At 40.5% G+C, this 25,949-nt stretch overlaps 1 protein-coding gene across 2 annotated transcripts in view; it reads left to right on the top strand.

The window, feature by feature from the left end:
• The window catches only part of MYO5A (myosin VA), a 198,946-nt gene that overhangs the window by 155,064 nt on the left and 17,933 nt on the right, over positions 1-25,949 (top strand). The window contains exons 30-35 of one of the 2 annotated variants that reach the window (XM_056572329.1): positions 2,790-2,988; positions 6,883-6,957; positions 13,126-13,219; positions 13,386-13,532; positions 14,501-14,655; positions 16,225-16,314. In XM_056572329.1, coding sequence (XP_056428304.1) covers positions 2,790-2,988; positions 6,883-6,957; positions 13,126-13,219; positions 13,386-13,532; positions 14,501-14,655; positions 16,225-16,314 — 760 coding nt within the window. The remainder of the gene's footprint in view (positions 1-2,789; positions 2,989-6,882; positions 6,958-13,125; positions 13,220-13,385; positions 13,533-14,500; positions 14,656-16,224; positions 16,315-25,949) is intronic. The other variant, XM_056572328.1, reaches the window with a different exon arrangement.

Below are 25,949 nucleotides of genomic sequence, written 5' to 3'. Positions count from 1 at the left end.
AGGGACTGAAGATAGGGAGTGGAAGATAGATCTTGTGTCTTGTATAACTCCAAAACAGTGGGCATTGCTTCCTAGGAATTATGGTAGTACCACATACCAAGATTATAAAGTACCTATCATCTACTAAACTGTCCCTAATCTCCCTACCCCCCCCCCCCCCCCATCTGACACTCACGAACGATATCCTTGTCTTCACTTCTACTTAAAAATGCTCATAAATACCTTTTTTCCCCCTCACTAAGGCTGCTCATTTCTTCTGCTGTGAGCAATAAAGGAAGGGGGAGTGGCCTGGCAAGCGCAACGTCATCTGAAGCCTGGCTGGGCTAATTCCGCCCTTCTTCCTCTCTTTCTCTTTCTACATATATATATTAGTGTTTCACAACCATGGTGCCTCCAGCTGGTTCAAAACTACTGCTAGAGCTGGAGGCACACTATTTGTGAAACACAAATGTTCAAATGTATGCCCATCACTTACTTGGATTAAGAAGACCTCAGATCAGAGTAAAGGAAGGCAGACCCGATCCTAATTCAGAGCAGCGCTGCACTGACATATGGCCAGCGCTCGACGGCTCTCCTTCTCCAGGAGCCTGATGAGGCGGCCGGCCATGTCAGGAGCACTCTCTGCTCTGCTGCGCGTACAGCACTAGCTCCTGCCTGTCTGATTGGCAGGCAGGGAGCAGCGCTGTGTGCGTCACGTGGCCCGGCTGCAGTCTGAGATTTCCGACTCATGCCAGACCAGGCAGGAGTCCGAAATCTATAAAAGACTATCTAGGGAGACCCCTAGTGGTGGATTTCTCAAACCTAAATTTCTCAATAATATATATATATATATATATATATATATATATTTTTATGATATGCATTTAGGAAAGTGTCCCAAATGCATTAATGTAAAACATATCAAAAGTTTTTTTTCATGATAGTACTCTTTAAATGGAGAGCTCATAAATGTTTAGATAGTGGAAATAAGTTAATTGTAGAATGCTAGGAACAGGATTCCATGATTCCTGATGTGGAGTCGATCAAGATGCAATTCTTACAGTTTATAGCCCTGCTTTTCTCCTTTTATCTGATCTGTAGAAATTAGTATGCTATCAGTTCAATGGGAATTGTTAAAAGAGACATATTAAAGGTTATTAAGTATACACAAAACATTAAAAAAAATGTTTTAATACATTATCTTACACCGATGTTGAATTATCAGTTCTTTCAGTTACAGGCCTGAAGCCTACATTAGATTTACTCATAAGGTACCAATTGCAACACAAACTGTTCTGTGCTCTGCTGGGTCAGCTTTATCACAGGGATATTGTATGGATATTTTATTCAGCCATACACGGTCTAGCTGGCTTGAATACTGAGATGCACTCACCCTTTGTCTTCATGGACAACACTGAAACAGCATAAGACATAGGAGTTGGGCAGCTGGAGGCTTTGGGCCTGTGCCCTCTGTGCCACTTTATCAACCCCTGCTTAGGAATCCATTAGAAGTGTGACTACATTAGTTGGTCTAAGGCTGGGTTCACACCACGTTTTTGCAATACAGTTCCCCGTATCAGGTTTTCCTCAAAACCTGACTAAACTGTATCAAAATGTGTGTACAAATTTTTATCTGTATACAGTTTGAAAAATGATGTCTGGTTCACTCCATTATGAATAAAGTTTCACTTGATTGAAATTCCAAGAAAAAAAACTGTGCTAAGTCAAAAACCATATTGTGAAAACCGGATGGAACCGTACGCACAAACGGTTCTGTACGGTTCCCATTGACTTAAAAAAAAAAAAACGTATACGATTTAATACGGTTTTTCACCCAGAACAATAATGTATACATTATGGAGCGTACAGTTTTGAATGGGAAGTCTATGGGCACGGTTTTCTGAACGGTTGCATACGTTTTTTTTTTTTTTTTATGAAACCATATAGCAAAATCATGTTGTGAACCCACCCTAAGGGTACGTTCACACGCGCGGATTATCGCAGCGTATTTAGCTGCGGATCCGCTATTGAAGGGCCCGCTGTATGCTGGCTTTATATGTGCCTGCTGGTAGAGACAGTACGCCGCTAAGAGCAGACACAGTGCAGCGATGTGCGCGGCTTACTCGCACATCGCGGCCGCTCTCCCTGCTCTGAGCTAGACAGAGAGCTCCCGCGATGTGCGAGTATACTGCGGCTCTCACATCGCAGTGTGTCTGCTGGTAGCGGCGTATTGCCGCTACCAGCAGGCACATATAAAGCCAGCATACGGCGGGCCTTCACCAGCGGATTTGCAGCGTAAAATACGCTGTAAATCCGCGCGTGTGAATGTACCCTTAGGCAGTGTTTCCCAACCAGGGTGCCTCCAGGTGTTGCAAAACTACAACTCCCAGCATGCCCAGACAGCCTTCGGCTGTCCGGGCCTGCTGGGAGTTGTAGTTTTGCACCATCTGGAGGCACCCTGGTTGGGAAACACTGGTCTAAGGCGATCCCTAGTATTTTGAAAAAGAATAAAGCATAATAAGATATTTGCCTTCATTTGTAACAGATTACTAATGGTTATTATAATGTGTGTTTGAAATGCTAATAATAATGATTTTGTTCCATAACCTTCCTAGCTTCTCTTTGACCTTCTCGTATATCCTTATCTACTATTTAAGTGCTGTCCTAAATGGTTGCTGTAATAATTCTTCTACTGATGGGTTGTATAGCATGCTGTGGTGAGATGGAGCTTTGCTGCTGGTGCTAGGATTGCTCGTGATGGATGGTAAACGTGGGTATTAAATGTCTACCCCTGTCTTGATGCATTGTAGGGTCCTAGAGTCGCAGCTTCAGGCTCAGAAGAAGACCTATGAAAATGAGGTGGAATCTCTCAGAGGAGAGATACAAGGTCTGAAGGAGGAGAACAATCATCAGCAGCAGCTCCTTGCCCAGAACCTCCAGTTGCCTCCTGAGGCTCGCATTGAAGCCAGTTTACAGCATGAGATCACCCGGCTGACCAATGAGAACCTGGTATGTTATCTAAAAGGATTAGATCTGACTTTACAGACAAGCTCAATCTTTAGATCATTGCAGATCATAAATTATTCAGATGCATTTTTAGTTTTTCATTACTTTTAGTAGTAAATATGGAGGTTACAGTGTGTCCATCATCACAACCAGTCTTTTTTTTCTCTCTGATGTAGCTAAAATAAAAATAAAATTATTTCATAAAAAAATATCCTATCAGCTTTCATCCAGACCTATAGGTCTCCATGGTAACAGACTACAAACATATCCTGTGTAGTCTCATCCTGTGGGCCTACTTTTGTTTTACAGCCCCTAGTTCTAGCTAACATACATAACATTTTGTAGGTTAGCATATAGTAGTTGACTGGTTAACCGCTTTAAATGGACTCTGTCACCTCCAAATCTATATTAAAGGAGTAGTCCAGTGGTGACCCAGTGGTGAACAACTTATCCCCTATCCTAAGGATAGGGGATAAGTTTGAGATCGCGGGGGGTCCGACCGCTGGGTCCCCCTGCGATCTCCTGCACGGTGCCCTGACAGCCCGCGGGAAGGGGGCGTGTCGACCTCCGCACGAAGCGGCGGCCGACACGCCCCCTCAATACAACTCTATGGCAGAGCCGAAGCCCTGCCTTCGGCAATCTCCGGATCTGCCATAGAGATGTATTGAGGGGGCGTGTCGGCCGCCGCTTCGTGCGGAGGTCGACATCCGCTATCTGGCCGGAGAGCCTGGCCCCCGTACAGAGAGATCGCAGGGGGCCCCAACGGACGGACCCCCCGCGATCTCAAACTTATCCCCTATCCTTAGGATAGGGGATACGTTTTTCACCACTAGACTACCCCTTTAAAATAATCAGTTAGGGTGCGTTCACACTGCCGTTTATTTTCCCCTTTTAAGTTCCGTTGTTGCTGCTTGTAAACGGATTAGAAACTGATGTAAAATAATCCCATTGATGTCAATGGGATTTTTTTGCAATCCTTTGACATCAGTTTGCACCCGCCTGCTCTCATTTCCGGTAGTTTTTACGGGAGAAAAGACTGTGCATGCAGTATTTTCTCTCCCGTCAAAAAAAAAGGAAGAAAAAAACGGATGCAGTAAATTTAACATTGAAGTCTATGGAAAACGGATGAGCCTTTAATGTCATCCGTTTGCAATCCGTTTTTTGATCCGGTTTTACTTCTGAACACATTTTTTTTGGTTTAATAACTGAACAATAACGGATACAAATGGATAACATCCGTTTGCATCAGTTATTGTCCGTTTTTTTAAATGTCCGCTTTTATTTTTGACGGGAGAAGAACGGGATGGGTCTAGACTAGAGATGAGCGAATTTACAGTAAATTCGATTCGTCACAAACTTCTCGGCTCGGCAGTTGATGACTTTTCCTGCATAAATTAGTTCAGCCTTCAGGTGCTCCGGTGGGCTGGAAAGGTGGATACATTCCTAGGAAAGAGTCTCCTAGGACTGTATCCACCTTTTCCAGCCCACGGGAGCACCTGAAAGCTGAACTCATTTATGCAGGATAAGTTATCAACTGCCGAGCCGAGAAGTTCGTGACGAATCGAATTTACTGTAAGTTCATTCATCTCTAGTCTAGACGCCCTTGTGAATGCAGCCTAAATAAGTTAAAAGACGCTGATTCTGACCCTATCATTTGTATCTTTTTGGGCACTAGCTTTCCCCTGCTCTGTGCCTGCAAAAAGAGCATGCTGATGCATACAGAGGACTACTAAGCTCAGAAACCTAATAGTGATGCTTAGTAAGACTCGAGTAATTGTAGGCTTAGAGCGTGGGAAATGCATGCGAGTAGAAAGATAAAAATTACAGGTTCAGAATGAACGTCTTTTAAGCTGTTTACCGGTTACTGTAGTTTAAGGGGCTTTTCTGTCGACATATATATCTTCTTTAAAGAGACTATTATCAGGAAAGGCCCCCTGTTTTATTTTCTAAAGATTTGGCCCTTACATCCTCTCTGGCTACACAAATGCCCCAATCTCACAAAACCCCTCAGATGGGAATTAAGGTTACTTGTAACATTTAAATTATAGTATAATTTATTACCAGTGTTCAATAGGGACCTAATACACAGGGCAATTATCGCCTAACCAGGATGATGTTGTCCTACATAATAAGCCTAATAATAAGCCGACAAACAAGCAAAAGCCACAGCTGATCGCATTATTTTAGCATATTAAAATATCATTATTAGGTAACCATACATCACCCTGTGTAAACTGGTGTGTGACCAATAAGGATGAAAGGGAAGGGCCACACGAATGATCCAGCGATTGTTTGTACAGCCTTGCCTGCACATTAATCCAGCCATGAAAAGGCACTTAAGCCAAGTGCCAATCCCGCTCCATACACTTAATTAAAAACTTTTTTGTAGGGGCCTAAATAAAAGCAGGGACCTTTCCTGGTCCACTACCTTTTAGGGTAAAGCATACATAGTGTCAGCGCCATACTGTAAATGTATAGGCATTTTTGCCAAGGGGTGTTACAGAGCATCATTTTGCTTGTTTGTACTTGTTCAATAGTGAAAGGATATTTGTTATCAATAATATATATATAACTATATATATAAATACATGTGTAATATATATATATATATATATATATATATATATATATGTGTGTAATATATACAAACCAAATAGAATTTGCAGCACTACTTATCAGTCCTTAGTATGTGCGGTGCCAGTGCTCACAAAGACCCCATCAAAGTCCATCCATAGCATAGAAACCAACCATTGGCGCAGCACTCGAGAAAAAAAAATAAAATATTTGATTTATTTTCTCGTGTTAGGCATTACAACGTTTCAGCTCCTCCTGGAACCATTTTCAAACATATATATATATATATATATATATATAACTGTGCTAGAGCAATGCATAAAATCTTTGGAACGATGTCCATACCCTCTAGGCCCATAAATTATGAAGAGGTTTGGTAGTTAGTTATAGTTCCCTGCTCTTTAGGTTGTGAGCCAGTTATAAACAATCAACAACTTTTAGGGGTGCTCCCCCAAAGCCGGACTCCCTTGATAAAGTCAGCGTGAGCTGATGAAAAGTCGGGGGGCGCATGGCTAGCAACTTATTTTAATTAGCGACCATAAAGCCAGCATCTAAATCAATACATATGTGAGTCCATAGCTAAAAAGCTATCCCAAAATAGTGGAAGTCTGATATATCAGAGGACTCACAGATAGCACCAGCTGAGCAGCGGTCGTGTTTTTAAATGTGCACCAAACACTTATTTTGTCTTCCATTTTCATTTAAGAGATATAATAAAGCATTGAAGTTTTAAACGGGGGGATTTCTAGTTTTAGGGTTAACCCCTTTGGAGGAGCACCCCTAAAAGTTGCTGATTGTACCTGGAATCCCCAGGGGACTTGTTGTTTATAAGTTATAAACAATGAAAGGTCATACTGGGCCACATTAAATATAACAAAATGTAAAAAGAATATTAAGGGGCTATGGCTCTTACCCCTGTATTAACTAGCAGTGATTATGGTTTGACCCTAGTACTAAGTTAGTTCTAAGTACATAGTAGTATCTAAAGCTGCAACCAGCTGGAGAGCCACATGGGGGACTCCCGACTCCCAAACCAGTGGCCAGGGACCTACAGATGGTTAAGATGACTTATAGAAGGGATTATTATTGTTAATACCCTGTATGATGCTTGTTAATATTACCACCTTGTAATGTATATTAGTATTGTAGGAATGTAAGAAGAGTCCACAAAGCAAGATAAATGCATAAGAATGAGATTATGCTATATTTGCTTCAGCCAAAATAATGTATTAATGTGGTGCACAGTCAGTGGACATATTGAATAACATTTATTAAGTAACCTACTACAGAAAGAGGGTGCATCCATTCTGCCTGTTTTTTCAGTATTTTGAGGAGTTATATGCAGATGATCCCATGAAGTATCAGTCGTACCGGATTTCACTTTACAGACGGATCATTGTATGTAAATCATGTGCCTGATTGTTCTGTCGCCTTAGCCGTGTCCTAGAGAACTAACAGTAATTCAGCCTGCCTGGCTGCCTGTCCAGATACGTGTGTGTGAAGAGGCTGCGTTGTGTCCATTACCCCCACAGCTTTCCGTCTCATTGTTTCATGTCTTCATGTTAAGTCCTGTGACAACTGCACATTTTCTTACTAACTCCAGCTAATGGCAAATTGCATGTTCAGTAAGCCAATCACATTATATGTCCATATGACCCTGTATAGAGTGCAGCGGCTTAGATATCAGCTCCGTTGTCTTTCTGGTCAACAGAGTAAGTATTTTTCTTCTAATCCTGTGATTTCATTCTAATATTAATCCTTAGGTCATTGGACTCTGGCCCTTGGTAATATAGGAGAGGTATTTTGCCAGTTCATATGCAATGTCCATATGGACTCTTCACCATCTTAAGAATCTGTCACATAAAGGTTTCCCATCCTTATTGTTAAGTTAAAAAGGTACCTGCTTAATGGTAAAATAAAAACAACTGTAACTTAACTTTCCCAACACATACCCTGTTGTTTCTTTTTCTGGATGTACAAACTTTCCCATGGATGTAACATTCCCTTTAATTTAATATTTTTTTTAATCTCTTGTAATCTATTTTATGGCACTCGGATGTGTATGCAGTGAGCTCAAATGCTGAGTTTGCTCTGTTTGCATGTAGCAGCTGTCTTTTATAGCAGAGAACATGCTGCAACAGTCTGGGATTGGAGATAAAGTCAGATCCACTTAGATGCCACAGTCAGTATAAGATATGGTATCTAAATGGCTAGATAGAGAGTAGGAGACTCCCACTGTCACCAGGTCACAGAATGCAGATGAGGATTGAAGGATATCAATGAGTAGTCATGGCAGCTGAAGACCTAATAAAGACCCCCACTTCTGCCATCTTAGTGGTCCTGTAAAGTCATACTAGAGTGTTCACAGGCAGGCAACTAGATTATTAAATGGGATTGGAGGCCTCTTTAATAGGGATAGAAACATTACTCATTTTGGGGATAAAATACTATATAGTGTTATTCCTATTAACATATAAATATATGCAAGACTGACATGTTATTTATTTATTTATTTTATTTTAAGAACTGTACTGAAGACAAGGGGACAATGTGGAGGAATTGTGTTTAGGAAGTCTTAAGATAATACATTCCGAGCTTTTTATCTATTGTTCCAGTGTATTTTACCAGTGCACTTGACGACATCCCAGACATGTGAATGTCATAGGTGGAACAATGTACAATACAATCTACAATAATGGGCAATGGCAGTGACATTTCCTGACTTCCCCCTTTTAAGTCTTCATTATTTTTATTAGTATTACAGGTGATAACTTCACAGTTGGGGTCCTGGCATTAGGTGATGTCAAAAGTGATTGCCAGCCCTATAAATTGAGTGCCAGTAAACCATTTCTTTTTGTTTTTGCTGCCTAAGGGTCTATTCACATGTTTAGTATGCTGCGCAGAGTTGATGGACAGGATTTGAAGCTGTATTCAGTCAATTAATTGCAGATAGAGCTACATCACATCCAAGTTAAAACCACCTTTGCATTTTTTTCCCCTAGTCTGTAGTACACCTGCGGATGGGTAATAAATTAAAGGGGTACTTCACTGGCCAGCGTTCGGAAGTAAATGTTTCGAATGCTGTTTTCACACTGCCGGGGTCAGCCTTGCCCCTCATGACATGACATCATGGCCACGCCCCTTCAATGCAAGTCTATGGGAAGGGGCTTGAAGGCCGTCAGCAGAGTATTTAAACTAGGTAAGTGGGGGGAGCACAATTAAGCAAAGCTAGCAGATAGTGGGATGGCTAGGTTAGAGAGGGGTCAGGAATAATGGCGGGTGGAGAGGCGACATGTAGGGGAGGTTAAGAGCAGTGGATAAGGAGATCCAGGTGTTACAAACCAGCGAAACCAGTGCAAATAAATGTAGCCCAAATAATTGTAACCCCAATAACTAAAAAAAATACAATTAGCCTCAATAACTTAAAAAATAACATTAGCAATAATAACTCAAACTCCCATTAGCAACAATAATTCAATGGATTCAATTAGCCCCAATAACTCAAAAAATCTCATTAGTGAGATTGTATATATAAAACTTGATGGAAATGTAAAGGGCATGTTCAGAAATGCCAGAAGCCTAGCAAATAAAATGGGGTAGCTTGAGGCCTTGATACTGGAGGAACATATTGATATAGTTGGGGTCACTGAGACATGGCTGGACTCCTCGCATGACTGGGCCGTTAATCTGCAGGGGTTTACATTGTTTTGCAAGGATAGGGTGAACAGGAAAGGTGGTGGTGTATGTATGTTAGAAGCGTTATGAAAGTCAGTGTGAACGATGCCATGGCGTGTGATGATTTGAGGATGCGGAATCACTGTGGGTACAAAAGGAAGCAAACACTGAAAAGATAATTTGATGTAATCTATAGACCCCCCCCCCCCCCCCAACACCACTGAGGAGATAGAAGGTCAGCTGCATAAACAAATAGAGTGGGCTGCCTGGGCCGGTACAGTGGTAATAATGGGAGATTTTAACTATCCAGATATAGATTGGGGTCCGGGGTTGGCTAAAACAACAAAGGGGCGACAATTCCTAAATTTATTGCAGGATAATTTTATGGGCCAGTTTGTGGTGGACCCAACAAGAAGTGATGCCTTGTTGGATCTGATCATTTCCAACAACGCAGAGCTGATTGGTAATGTAACTGTGCGGGAAAACCTTGGTAATAGCGACCACAATATAGTTACTTTTGGCTTAAAGTGTAGAAAACAAAGACAGGCCGGGAGGGCAAAAACGGATAACTTTAAGGGTCTATTCGCACATACAGTATTCTGTGCAGATTTGATGTGCAGGATTTCAAGCTGTGTTCAGTCATTCAGTTTACATTGAAATCTGCAGCAGAAAATCCTGCGTATCAAATCTGCGCAGAATACTGTACGTATAAATAGACCATAAAAAGGCAAATTTATCTGGACTGAGAGCTGCACTACAGGACATAGACTGGGGGGAGGTGTTGTCAAATACTGATACAGAAGGTAAATGGGAAATTTTCAAATCAACTCTGAATAGCTATACAGCTAAATTTATTCCTAAGGGGAACAAATGTAAACTATTAAAACTAAATCCTACATGGCTGACAACTGATGTTAAAAGTGCAATAAACAATAAAAACCTTCAAAAAATATAAATCTGAGGGGTCAGCTATAGCATTTACAAAGTACAAAGAGCTTACTAAAATCTGTAAAAAATGTAATACAAACAACAAAAATTCTAAATGAGAGACAGGTGGCCAAAGAAAGCAAAACAAATCCTAAATATTTTTTTTTAGATATATCATTGCAAAAAAACAAGGACAGAACATGTTGTACCCCTTAATAATGATAATAGGGAGGTGGTCACTGGCAATCAAGAGAAGGCAGAGCTACTGAATGGGTTCTTAAGTTCTGTATATACCAAGGAAGAGGGAGGAGCTGACGCAGGCCGGGCCTATGCTGGTAAAGTAATGTACTGAACTGGCTTATTATAGAGATGGTGCAAGGTAAATTAAGTAAAGTAAATGTAAGAAAATCTCCGGGACCGGATGGATTACATCCAAGAGTTCGTAGAGAACTAAGTTCAGTAATTTCTGTACCCTTGTTCATGATATTTAGAGATTCTCTTGTGTCTGGTATTGTGCCGAGGGACTGGCGCAAGGCGAATGTGGTACCAATCTTCAAAAAGGGCTCTAGGTCTTCCCCAGGTAATTATAGACCAGTAAGCTTAACATGCATTGTGGGTAAATTGTTTGAAGGACTTATAAGGGATTACATACAGGAATACATAGGGGATAATAGTATTATAAGTGATAGCCAGCATGGGTTTACTAATGACAGAAGTTGTCAAACTAATCTAATTAGCTTTTATAAAGATGTGAGTAGAAGCCTTCACAGAGGAATGGCTGTGGATATAGTGTTTTTGGATTTTGTAAAAGCATTTCATACTGTCCCTCATAGACGTCTGATAGGTAAGTTAAGGTCTTTGGGCTTGGAAACTTTAGTTTGCAACTGGATTGAAAACTGGCTTATGGATCATACCCAGAGAACGGTGGTCAATGATTCGTACTCTGATTGGTCCCCAGTTATTAGTGGTGTACCCCAAGGTTCAGTACTGGGCCCGCTGTTGTTTAATTTATTTATCAATGATATAGAGGATGGCATTAACAGCTCTGTTTCTATCTTTGCAGATGACACCAAGCTTTGTAGCATGGTATAGTCTATGGAGGATGTGCATAAGTTACAAGATGACTTGGATAGACTAAGTGTCTGGGCTTCCACTTGGCAAATGAGGTTCAATGTGGATAAATGTAAAGTTAAGCATCTGGGTACTAATAACCTGCATGCGTCATATGTCTTAGGGGGGATTAAACTGGGAGAGTCACTGGTAGAGAAGGATCTGGGTGTACTTGTGGATCACAGACTACAGAATAGCATGCAATGTCAGGCTGCTGCTTCCAAAGCCGGCAGGATATTGTCATGTATCAAAAGAGGCATGGACTCAAGGAACAGGGACATAATACTCCCCCTTTATAAAGCATTGGTACGGCCTCACCTGGAATATGCTGTTCAGTTTTGGGCACAAGTCCATAAAAGGGACGTTGTGGAGCTGGAGAAGGTGCAGAGACATGTGACTAAACTAATATGGGGCATGGAACCTCTTAGCTATGAGGAAAGATTAGAAGAGTTACAATTGTTTAGTCTTGAGAAGAGACGTTTAAGGGGGGATATGATCAACTTATATAAATATATAAATGGCCCTTACAAAAAAATATGGAGAAAAACTGTTCCGGGTTAAACCCCCTCAAAGGACGAGGGGGCACTCCCTTTGTGTGGAGAAGAAAAGGTTTATTCGCAAGGGGCGACACGCCTTCTTTACCATAAGAACTGTGAACTTATAGAACAGTCTACCTCAGGAACTGGTCACAGCAAGAACAATTGATAGCTTTAAAACAGGGATAGATACATTCCTGGAGCAAAATAACTTTAATGTTTATGCAGAAATATAAAATCCCATCCCTTCCCCTTTATCCCACCACACTCCTTCCCTTGAATTTCTTGGTTGAACTTGATGGACGTATGTCTTTTTTTCAACCATGCTAACTATGTAATTTACATTGAAATCATTTACATCAAATCCTGTGCATCAAATCTGGTCTGGATACTGTATGTGTGAATAGACCCTAAAGAATAAAATAAAAATGGATCAAAAAGTTGTCTGTACCCCAAATATGAAAGAGTTAACTAATTCTGCTAAAAACAAGACCCCCATATAGCTCTGTCAAGGAAAATAAAAATGAGCTGATAAAAAAATAAAACAAAAATGCTTTGTTTTTAAGAGCTTAAGACTCCACATAGGTTAGTGACATCACAGGTGGTGACTGGGTGGGTAGTGATGTAATGAGGGGTGTGGGCCCTATTTTTTGAGCACCCAGACTTGCTGGCTCACAATCCATCATTGCTGCACCTGCAAGCAGGGGTGATCATGCAATGTGTTTAAAATAATATATAAATCTTCTGGAGGCTTTCTGTTTTTAATATTGATGATAATAAAGAGGTATTCTGAGGATAATTTGTACATTTAAGTACCAAGGGTGGCAGTATGGCATAAAAAAAAAAAAAAAAAAACTCTACGCACCTTGCGGTGTTGGTCCCCCCCCCCAGCAGTGCTTCCTGTTCTCCATCCCCACATGTGAGAAATGCTGTCTCAGCTAAACTCAGCAAGCATTTCCTATGTGTAAGGACAGTTTTATCCTGGACACTTTAAAATGTAACATTTTTCTTCTGGAATACCTCTTTAAAACACTTACAGATGTGTCTATAACCACCACCACTGCTTGGAAACCACTCTATTATGTACACGAGTGAATATACTTTTTACTTAAATTTACAGTATTTTAACACAGAAGAAACTTTTACATCCGCCCCATATTAGATTTTAGCACAGTGTGTAAGCTACTGAAAGCCACTTGATGGCGCTATTACTTTCTTTCTTACTCTTCAGTCACGTTTTTGTTTTACTAACCGTCTTTATGTAGTATTTGATTGTGTTTAGGAGGGTGTTGTTATTAAGTTATGTTACTATCTGTAGGATCTAATGGAGCAACTTGAAAAGCAAGATAAGACGGTCAGGAAACTGAAAAAGCAGCTGAAGGTGTTTGCAAAGAAAATCGGAGAGCTAGAAGGTAATTCTCCAGCTTTTAATGGAACTGCTGTGTAGTGTGAAGTATTACAAGTTTTCTATTTTCATTTAAGAAATTATAATTGTGGAGAAGGGTTTCTACTTGTGTGTAATGTTTAATGTTATCATTTTATATGTAGAATTATTAATAACTTATATTTCTTTTCTAGTTGGTCAAATGGAGAATGTGTCTCCTGGTCAAATAGTAGATGAGCCAATCCGCCCACTTAATATTCCCCGTAAAGAGAAAGACTTCCAAGGAATGCTGGAGTATAAGAGGGAAGATGAGCCAAAGCTGATTAAGAACCTTATATTAGGTAAGCATTAAATGGGAATCGTTTAACCTGTAAAATTGGAATAAAATATGTTATTACTTAGGGAATGATTCAACCTCAAAATCAGTGCTGAATCCATGGCTGATATGGCTCTGATTTTGATGCAATTTGCCATACTGATCAGCACCAAATACAGATTTAAAATGGACATAAGTGATTTTTAGCTCCACGTTTTGAAACTGAGGGGCTTTACACATATCAAGTAACATATCCTGTTTTTTCAGCACTAAATGCAAAGTGACAACCACTTCCAATTGAACTGAATTAATTCCAGTGGGAGCTGGTTTTCAGGCTGAAATAAAGATGCAGAATAGCCTCAAAATCTGCATTCAAACCTGCACTGATTTCTAGTGTAGTTTTCACCAAACAATGGCTTATGTGCCTTGTGCCACATTTGAATTTAGAGGAGTAATGGTATCATGGATGTGATTTTGGCAAACTGGGGCATGTAACGTGTGACTTTGTGCCCAAAAAAGTGACAACATTTTTACTCTTTCACATCACTGTTTGTCTCTCTTGGTACATCGGGGAAAATGTCAAAATGATATGCCGACATGTCCATGTATGGACAAGCATGGGTCCCATTTATTTCAATGGTCCGAGGTTTGGGTAATTTTCTCAACATATCTTAGTTTTGCTTTGGACTGAAAATTGCTGCAAGCTGCGTTTCTCAGTCCGAGTCAAAACTTGCATACGCTTGGGAAATGACCTGAATGTAGTCACTTGCTGATTACGTCTGGGCAATCGAAATGAATGGGGCTCTCCCAGTACAGACATGTCGGCATGTAATTTTGACATTTTCCCTGATGTATAATCTGGTGCATTTGTAGACTGCCATGTCTAAGTGTGTGAAGTATACACTATTAGTAAATCTTCCCCATTATTCACTAAGGTCATGTAAGTTGGTTCAGAAATTATGAAAATGTTCACTTTATTTTCGTTGTTTTCAGACTTAAAGCCTCGTGGTGTTGCTGTGAACCTTATTCCAGGTCTGCCAGCATACATTCTATTCATGTGTGTGCGACACGCGGATTACCTCAACGATGACCAGAAAGTCCGTTCCTTGCTCACTTCAACCATTAATGGCATCAAAAAGATCTTGAAGGTCAGTTATCACTATGTGATAAGAGAAATGTAATAGTCACCTCTTTTTCTCTTGTTATCAATTCCTAACCTAATATCCATGGGGAAGATGCTGCCCATTTGTTTTTCATTCAGGAAACCCCTACTCTAAGGCTAGGTTCACACAGTGGTTGTCCCCTGTCCCGCTATTCTCCCATCAATGCTTACTAAACGGACCATTTTACTAACGGATGCAAACTGATACAAAGGGATGCCATTTAGTGGCATCCTTTTTGCATCGGTTTTTCATTCGTTCGTATCAGCCGCCTACAGACTCCTGCAGCCACTACTACTACTCCCATCATGGAACAGACTAGTTTCCATGATGGGAGTAGTAGTTCCCCGGCTGCGGGAGTCTGCGGGCGGCTGGAGAGACAACAGTAGTGATTGTACTACTACCCCCATCATGGAACAGAGTCTGTTCCATGTTGGGGGAAGTAGTACAGGGAGTAAGGGATGGAACACACTATGTCTTACTTCTGAGACCCGATGCGAGCATACGTTATTAACCAGGGGAATGGGCGGCATGCTCTGTTCCCCAGCTGTGTATATAGTGTCTTTTACTTTCATTTTCAAATCCCCGCCGGGAGCCCTGAGTGGCCATTCAGGGCTTCCGGCAGGGTTTTTAAACTTGCACTGTTAATAATCTAATGTTGTTCCCCTGACCCACGTTCCGCATCTTCTATTCCCTGCTGCTGGTACCCGACGCGCAATTAATATTCCCCGCTGCCCGTACTCATTCCCCGCTGCCCTACTTCAACATTCCACCGGCACATGTCAGTCCATTCCCCGCTGCTCATCCCTGTACCCGAACAAATGCAGACACTATTCTAACAATTAGTCTTTATTCATAGCACAATAGTTTAAAACACATCACCAATTTTTCTGATCAATAGTTCTTGTGTTATGGATAACAAATACAGTAGAACAGAGAGCTGAACCTTTCTTCTCGTACGGATATATAAAGATTTATTGTGTCATGGAATATCAGTTCTACTGCTACATAGACTCTAGTTAGGCACATCTATTTAGTTTCGTTCCTGTTCTACACTATTTGGCAGCACACTGGGTCATGTAGCTGATGATCAAAGCAGGCGCTGTGTATTTGCTCTATTTTTGGAAGGAGTCCTTAGAGACTCTGGGTAGAAGCAGTGATGCAAGTCACTCAGCATGACTGCGGCCATAATACTATTAACAAAAAGAAGTGAGATAGTGAGACTGTAATGTATGATGGCACCAAGCCAGAACTGGTATTCTTGAAGGCCCCTGAAGAAGTGAGATGTTCTGCATCATGGCCTCTTTCCACTGCTGAACAATAACATGGTTACCCAGTAGACTCCTGCCAAGACAGCTTAGTCTTAGCATTTAACCCTTACAGTCAGTCTACATATAACTTACCACACATCTGTGTAATGTCGTGTGTACTGGGTACTTTTACATGTAAAATTTACTGTACCTCTTTGAATTTCTACATTTATTGAATTGACCTGTCAATCTAGTTTGCCAGTAAAGTTAATTATCATGTGTTTATTTTATTTATTTTTAATTTCAGAAAAGAGGGGATGACTTTGAAACCGTGTCTTTTTGGCTTTCTAACACCTGCCGATTTCTTCATTGCCTGAAGCAGTACAGTGGAGAAGAGGTACCATTTAATCTGATTGAATTTATCAAATATATATTTTTAGTTTAATACATTAACATTGCATTTCTATGGTTTCATTCTGAAAGGTTATTCTTTAAAATTACCCTCGGAAACCTTTACTATTGTTATATAGGTAAAACTTCCTATATGATAGGTCGTGACAAAGTCAGCAAAAGGAAAAAGTTAGGAGTCAGGACTTTTTGTTAATGGCCCAGCACAATTTTTCAGATTTTGCGCGATACACTAATTTGTACTGGTATCACTTCTGCAAAGTTTATTTTTTTCAGAGATTTGATTTCACCAAAATTAAAGATTTATTTTTTTTGTGTCTAGACTATTGACCATGCAGGATCAGTAATGTGAAGTGATTTACATTTTTTAGGGGGGATTTTATATATATATATATATATATATATATATATATTCTTTTTATTTATCTTAATTGCACGCCATAATTGTTTTAATGCTGCAATTATGGAATTTAAACAGTTAAATGAGACATCTGGGTGATCTCACAGATAGTAGCCAGTACCTGGCAAGTATAGTTCAGAAAAATCCAGCTCGCTCCACCAATGCGCCCCCGACACGGATCCGCACCCAGCCCGGTGCACATGGATTCAAATAAGAAGAGGAGATGATCCAGCGTGGGTCAATAGAAATCCAGACTTTATTAGAACTCACAGTAAAAGCAGTAAAAGCAACCAGCAGATCAGACGCGTTTCAGGCGCATGCGCCCTTCGTCAGTGATGTCATCCATCTGCACAGGTGTCAGTTAAATACCGACCAGGTAGTGGGTGGAGAGTTAACCACCAATTAAACTACACTTGGACCGCTGACAATCGGTGCAGAGGAGGATACTAATACAAAACATGGACAAAATGTTAGTAAAAGTACAAGAAGCTAAAAACAATACACTAATATGCAATTATGCACAAATGGCTTGTACAACACAGGATAATAACATGGTGATATGAAAAATCATATAAAATGTACACCAGTTATAATTCGCTGTGAAAGTGGAACAAACGTGTGTGTGTGACTGCGGTGCTAGTAATGGAACAGCAATTCTCTCTTTAAATTCAAACCCTTCGGTGCACTGGTGCCCAAGGTGAATTGCCAGAATGCCTCACGTTCCAACAATTTTCGCCGCACACAACCACCACGAGGTCCTATGTGAACACGTTCAATAGCATAACTTTGAAAATAATTAATGTGGCCACCATGTACAATTTTAAAATGTAAAGATGCTGCCGATCGGTTTCTTACGGCATTGCTAGTTATGTCATTGAGATGTTCCAGCGCTCTTACCCTAAGTTTCCTGGAAGTGGAGCCTACGTATTTAAGTTGGCACTGCGAACACTCAATGATATAGACTACATTATGGTGGTTACAATTAATATAATCTTTTATCTGATAATTTTTGGTTTGCTCTGCATTGGAAAATTGTGTGCATAATTTGGCATAATTGCAAGTTCTACAGATCCTACCGCCACATTTAAAAAATCCTCTATTACTCAACCAGTTATTTCTATTAACTGTGTTGGACAATACCAAACTAGGGGAAAGAATATCTCCCAGGGTTTTTGCCTTTTTTGGGACTATGTGGCAGCCTTTGGATAATATTTTTGCTACAGTTTCATCCTGTCTCAGGAAATGGAGATGTCTATTGATAATATTCTTGACCTGTGTAAATTGAGGAGAATAAGTGAGTGCTATGACCGGTTTGTTCTGAAAATTAGAGCGACTGTGTTGTGAACAGTTAATAGATGGAGAAATTAGACGAGAACGGTCCTTTTTAGCAACAATAGTTTTAGCTCTGGATAAAGTACGTTTAGTGTAGCCTCTATTCGCGAGCCTACGTGAAGCCTCACTGATTTGAGACTCGCAAGTAGAGGGACCACTACAATTTCTTTTTATCCGTGTGAATTCTCCTACTGGAATAGCCCTGATGGTATGTGGCGGATGATTACTATCAGCTCTGAGAATAGTGTTACCTGCAGTGGGTTTGCGGAACGTTGAAACAGAAATGATATGATCTGGTGCTGAGCTGAATTCAAGGTCAAGGAAGGAAATGCTGGATGGGTGTGAATGGTGAGTGAATTTAAGATTGTAGGAATTGTTATTAATGTATTCCAGGAACAGTGGTATGGCAGACATATCACCCTTCCAAATCAGGAGGAGATCATCTATGAATCTGCCATACCACTGCACGTGGGAAATAAATGGATTGGATGTAGAAAAGAGGTACTTGGATTCCCAATATGACATAGTCAGATTGGCTAAAGAAGGTGAATGTCTAGCGCCCATGGAAACGCCACTAGTTTGAATGAAGAACATGCGGTCAAAAGAAAAAAAGTTATGTGTCATGAGATACCATGTGCTCATTTTAATGAATTCTTTTAAATCAGAGGTATAGTCACTGTGGTTGTCCAAATGGTACATCAGTGCTTCCATGGCGACATGCCAGGGAATACTGGTGTACAATGAGACAACATCACAAGTTAACCAACTATGCTCTAGCCTCCATGTTAGATGTTCGAAAGCTCTAAGGACATCTCTAGAATCTTTAAGATAACCAGGGACCCTTTGGACCATGGGCTGAAGCATTTGATCAGTCCATATGGATAGTTTTTCTGAAAGGGAACCACAAGAAGATACAATCGGTCTCATAGGGGGGGGTGAGATTAGTTTATGGGTTTTGGGTAGGCCGTACATGATCGGGATAATGGGTTCATCCACCAGCATGTATTCCCTGTCCCTGTTTGAAATGACACCCAAACTAACCCCTTCACTCAGTAGTTTATCCAACTCACTTTTAAACTTGGCGGTAGGATTAGAATCCAATTTTTTGTACACATTTGTATCCGAAAGTAGATAATTAATTTGTTGCATATAAATCGCCTTATCCATCACAGTGACTGTGCCGCCCTTATCAGACATTTTAATGACTATATCATCTGCAATACTAAGTTCATTGAGAGCGGCATTTTCACTGTGCGAAAGGTTACGATGTTTGTTGGGCAGTCCTGATCGACTGTTACCCAATGCAATTAAATCCACCTCCACTGCATTTTGGAATAAATCCATACCATTAGTTCTAGATTGAAGAGGATAAAAGTAAGGGTTAGCATTTCTATGAGCAGGGTTGCTATTGGTAACTGCATCTGATTGTTCTGCAGCTAAATCTTGTAATGTGCATAAGGCCACCTGCTCCGAGAAATGTAATCCACAAAATTCGTTAACATAATTATTACGAGAAATAGGTACATTGTAATCCATAACAACATCTGCGAAAAAATGTTTTTTGATTGTCAAATTTCGTACAAACTTGTTAATTTCACATAACATTTTAAAGATTTGCAGATCGTTAGATGGGGAGAAATTCATTCCCCTACTAAGGACACTGATTTGGTCAGGAGTGAGTGTCCTATTAGATAAATTTAACACTGTTAATTTCTCATCACTTGGCTCCTCAATCTGGGAGTGGCCACGTCTGTTGTGTTTTCTTCCCCCCCTCCGGGAGGGTTTCCTTTGCGCTTGGAGTTTTTTGAAAGATGACGCTGTTGAACAGCTGAAGACTGTGAAGTGTCCGATTCTGTGCTATCTCCATTGGCTTCCGTTTCATACTCAGATGAGCTGAACGTAACTTTTGGTTTGCGATTGCGATTTCTTCTTCTATAATTTTTATTTTTATTTTTGAGAATAGATTTGGGTTCACTTGATTCCCATTTGCCCCACGCATAGACTTGATTGGTTTCATAGTCCCGTATGTCCCGCTGTAACTTGATTTTTTTGGTTTCCATGATGTGGGTTTCCATTTTATTAATGCGCTCATTTATTTTATCCAAGAAATCTTTATATTCAGGTAAATCCTTGTACAGTTCAGCTTCACTCTTAAATTTGTCAATGTCCTCTGTGAGGGTCTCTAATCTGAGAGACTCGAATTTAGTAATAGTCCTCATAATACTTTTGGAACAAATGGTAAGAGCCTCATTCCACTCATTCAGCATTTCATCACAATAGACAATGTTAGGAATTTTCCGGATCCGTAGACCTCTCGGAATAATTTCTTTAGTTAAATAATTCGTGAGAGTGGTGTGATCCCACCATAACTTCATTTCCTGGAATTGCAGGCGTTCAAGATTATGCATACATACTTTAAGGTTCACCAGATTAGGTTCCTGGGATCCTGTAGCAGCAAATAAATTGGCTGCTTTGGCAGAACGGTTCAAGTTAGCCATGACTGCAAAACGCAATAGTGAACTGGGTTGCACACAGTACCTTGCTTATGATCCTGTGAAGTTCTCTGGAAGGTGGTGAGCACGGAATGGCTGTAGAACTTGGCAAGTATAGTTCAGAAAAATCCAGCTCGCTCCACCAATGCGCCCCCGACACGGATCCGCACCCAGCCCGGTGCACATGGATTCAAATAAGAAGAGGAGATGATCCAGCGTGGGTCAATAGAAATCCAGACTTTATTAGAACTCACAGTAAAAGCAGTAAAAGCAACCAGCAGATCAGACGCGTTTCAGGCGCATGCGCCCTTCGTCAGTGATGTCATCCATCTGCACAGGTGTCAGTTAAATACCGACCAGGTAGTGGGTGGAGAGTTAACCACCAATTAAACTACACTTGGACCGCTGACAATCGGTGCAGAGGAGGATACTAATACAAAACATGGACAAAATGTTAGTAAAAGTACAAGAAGCTAAAAACAATACACTAATATGCAATTATGCACAAATGGCTTGTACAACACAGGATAATAACATGGTGATATGAAAAATCATATAAAATGTACACCAGTTATAATTCGCTGTGAAAGTGGAACAAACGTGTGTGTGTGACTGCGGTGCTAGTAATGGAACAGCAATTCTCTCTTTAAATTCAAACCCTTCGGTGCACTGGTGCCCAAGGTGAATTGCCAGAATGCCTCACGTTCCAACAATTTTCGCCGCACACAACCACCACGAGGTCCTATGTGAACACGTTCAATAGCATAAATTTGAAAATAATTAATGTGGCCACCATGTACAATTTTAAAATGTAAAGATGCTGCCGATCGGTTTCTTACGGCATTGCTAGTTATGTCATTGAGATGTTCCAGCGCTCTTACCCTAAGTTTCCTGGAAGTGGAGCCTACGTATTTAAGTTGGCACTGCGAACACTCAATGATATAGACTACATTATGGTGGTTACAATTAATATAATCTTTTATTATTATTTTCAAATTTATGCTATTGAACGTGTTCACATAGGACCTCGTGGTGGTTGTGTGCGGCGAAAATTGTTGGAACGTGAGGCATTCTGGCAATTCACCTTGGGCACCAGTGCACCGAAGGGTTTGAATTTAAAGAGAGAATTGCTGTTCCATTACTAGCACCGCAGTCACACACACACGTTTGTTCCACTTTCACAGCGAATTATAACTGGTGTACATTTTATATGATTTTTCATATCACCATGTTATTATCCTGTGTTGTACAAGCCATTTGTGTATAATTGCATATTAGTGTATTGTTTTTAGCTTCTTGTACTTTTACTAACATTTTGTCTATGTTTTGTATTAGTATCCTCCTCTGCACCGATTGTCAGCGGTCCAAGTGTAGTTTAATTGGTGGTTAACTCTCCACCCACTACCTGGTCGGTATTTAACTGACACCTGTGCAGATGGATGACATCACTGACGAAGGGCGCATGCGCCTGAAACGCGTCTGATCTGCTGGTTGCTTTTACTGCTTTTACTGTGAGTTCTAATAAAGTCTGGATTTCTATTGACCCACGCTGGATCATCTCCTCTTCTTATTTGAATCCATGTGCACCGGGCTGGGTGCGGATCCGTGTCGGGGGCGCATTGGTGGAGCGAGCTGGATTTTTCTGAACTATACTTGCCAAGTTCTACAGCCATTCCGTGCTCACCACCTTCCAGAGAACTTCACAGGATCATAAGCAAGGTACTGTGTGCAACCCAGTTCACTATTGCGTTTTGCAGTCATGGCTAACTTGAACCGTTCTGCCAAAGCAGCCAATTTATTTGCTGCTACAGGATCCCAGGAACCTAATCTGGTGAACCTTAAAGTATGTATGCATAATCTTGAACGCCTGCAATTCCAGGAAATGAAGTTATGGTGGGATCACACCACTCTCACGAATTATTTAACTAAAGAAATTATTCCGAGAGGTCTACGGATCCGGAAAATTCCTAACATTGTCTATTGTGATGAAATGCTGAATGAGTGGAATGAGGCTCTTACCATTTGTTCCAAAAGTATTATGAGGACTATTACTAAATTCGAGTCTCTCAGATTAGAGACCCTCACAGAGGACATTGACAAATTTAAGAGTGAAGCTGAACTGTACAAGGATTTACCTGAATATAAAGATTTCTTGGATAAAATAAATGAGCGCATTAATAAAATGGAAACCCACATCATGGAAACCAAAAAAATCAAGTTACAGCGGGACATACGGGACTATGAAACCAATCAAGTCTATGCGTGGGGCAAATGGGAATCAAGTGAACCCAAATCTATTCTCAAAAATAAAAATAAAAATTATAGAAGAAGAAATCGCAATCGCAAACCAAAAGTTACGTTCAGCTCATCTGAGTATGAAACGGAAGCCAATGGAGATAGCACAGAATCGGACACTTCACAGTCTTCAGCTGTTCAACAGCGTCATCTTTCAAAAAACTCCAAGCGCAAAGGAAACCCTCCCGGAGGGGGGGAAGAAAACACAACAGACGTGGCCACTCCCAGATTGAGGAGCCAAGTGATGAGAAATTAACAGTGTTAAATTTATCTAATAGGACACTCACTCCTGACCAAATCAGTGTCCTTAGTAGGGGAATGAATTTCTCCCCATCTAACGATCTGCAAATCTTTAAAATGTTATGTGAAATTAACAAGTTTGTACGAAATTTGACAATCAAAAAACATTTTTTCGCAGATGTTGTTATGGATTACAATGTACCTATTTCTCGTAATAATTATGTTAACGAATTTTGTGGATTACATTTCTCGGAGCAGGTGGCCTTATGCACATTACAAGATTTAGCTGCAGAACAATCAGATGCAGTTACCAATAGCAACCCTGCTCATAGAAATGCTAACCCTTACTTTTATCCTCTTCAATCTAGAACTAATGGTATGGATTTATTCCAAAATGCAGTGGAGGTGGATTTAATTGCATTGGGTAACAGTCGATCAGGACTGCCCAACAAACATCGTAACCTTTCGCACAGTGAAAATGCCGCTCTCAATGAACTTAGTATTGCAGATGATATAGTCATTAAAATGTCTGATAAGGGCGGCACAGTCACTGTGATGGATAAGGCGATTTATATGCAACAAATTAATTATCTACTTTCGGATACAAATGTGTACAAAAAATTGGATTCTAATCCTACCGCCAAGTTTAAAAGTGAGTTGGATAAACTACTGAGTGAAGGGGTTAGTTTGGGTGTCATTTCAAACAGGGACAGGGAATACATGCTGGTGGATGAACCCATTATCCCGATCATGTACGGCCTACCCAAAACCCATAAACTAATCTCACCCCCCCCTATGAGACCGATTGTATCTTCTTGTGGTTCCCTTTCAGAAAAACTATCCATATGGACTGATCAAATGCTTCAGCCCATGGTCCAAAGGGTCCCTGGTTATCTTAAAGATTCTAGAGATGTCCTTAGAGCTTTCGAACATCTAACATGGAGGCTAGAGCATAGTTGGTTAACTTGTGATGTTGTCTCATTGTACACCAGTATTCCCTGGCATGTCGCCATGGAAGCACTGATGTACCATTTGGACAACCACAGTGACTATACCTCTGATTTAAAAGAATTCATTAAAATGAGCACATGGTATCTCATGACACATAACTTTTTTTCTTTTGACCGCATGTTCTTCATTCAAACTAGTGGCGTTTCCATGGGCGCTAGACATTCACCTTCTTTAGCCAATCTGACTATGTCATATTGGGAATCCAAGTACCTCTTTTCTACATCCAATCCATTTATTTCCCACGTGCAGTGGTATGGCAGATTCATAGATGATCTCCTCCTGATTTGGAAGGGTGATATGTCTGCCATACCACTGTTCCTGGAATACATTAATAACAATTCCTACAATCTTAAATTCACTCACCATTCACACCCATCCAGCATTTCCTTCCTTGACCTTGAATTCAGCTCAGCACCAGATCATATCATTTCTGTTTCAACGTTCCGCAAACCCACTGCAGGTAACACTATTCTCAGAGCTGATAGTAATCATCCGCCACATACCATCAGGGCTATTCCAGTAGGAGAATTCACACGGATAAAAAGAAATTGTAGTGGTCCCTCTACTTGCGAGTCTCAAATCAGTGAGGCTTCACGTAGGCTCGCGAATAGAGGCTACACTAAACGTACTTTATCCAGAGCTAAAACTATTGTTGCTAAAAAGGACCGTTCTCGTCTAATTTCTCCATCTATTAACTGTTCACAACACAGTCGCTCTAATTTTCAGAACAAACCGGTCATAGCACTCACTTATTCTCCTCAATTTACACAGGTCAAGAATATTATCAATAGACATCTCCATTTCCTGAGACAGGATGAAACTGTAGCAAAAATATTATCCAAAGGCTGCCACATAGTCCCAAAAAAGGCAAAAACCCTGGGAGATATTCTTTCCCCTAGTTTGGTATTGTCCAACACAGTTAATAGAAATAACTGGTTGAGTAATAGAGGATTTTTTAAATGTGGCGGTAGGATCTGTAGAACTTGCAATTATGCCAAATTATGCACACAATTTTCCAATGCAGAGCAAACCAAAAATTATCAGATAAAAGATTATATTAATTGTAACCACCATAATGTAGTCTATATCATTGAGTGTTCGCAGTGCCAACTTAAATACGTAGGCTCCACTTCCAGGAAACTTAGGGTAAGAGCGCTGGAACATCTCAATGACATAACTAGCAATGCCGTAAGAAACCGATCGGCAGCATCTTTACATTTTAAAATTGTACATGGTGGCCACATTAATTATTTTCAAAGTTATGCTATTGAACGTGTTCACATAGGACCTCGTGGTGGTTGTGTGCGGCGAAAATTGTTGGAACGTGAGGCATTCTGGCAATTCACCTTGGGCACCAGTGCACCGAAGGGTTTGAATTTAAAGAGAGAATTGCTGTTCCATTACTAGCACCGCAGTCACACACACACGTTTGTTCCACTTTCACAGCGAATTATAACTGGTGTACATTTTATATGATTTTTCATATCACCATGTTATTATCCTGTGTTGTACAAGCCATTTGTGCATAATTGCATATTAGTGTATTGTTTTTAGCTTCTTGTACTTTTACTAACATTTTGTCCATGTTTTGTATTAGTATCCTCCTCTGCACCGATTGTCAGCGGTCCAAGTGTAGTTTAATTGGTGGTTAACTCTCCACCCACTACCTGGTCGGTATTTAACTGACACCTGTGCAGATGGATGACATCACTGACGAAGGGCGCATGCGCCTGAAACGCGTCTGATCTGCTGGTTGCTTTTACTGCTTTTACTGTGAGTTCTAATAAAGTCTGGATTTCTATTGACCCACGCTGGATCATCTCCTCTTCTTAGTAGCCAGTACCTGCCAGGTAT

Source organism: Hyla sarda, chromosome 4 (assembly GCF_029499605.1).
Source record: "Hyla sarda isolate aHylSar1 chromosome 4, aHylSar1.hap1, whole genome shotgun sequence".
Lineage (NCBI taxonomy): Eukaryota > Metazoa > Chordata > Amphibia > Anura > Hylidae > Hyla > Hyla sarda.
The sequence above is the reverse complement of the archived record's forward strand: the minus strand, read 5'-3'. Positions and strand labels throughout refer to the sequence as shown.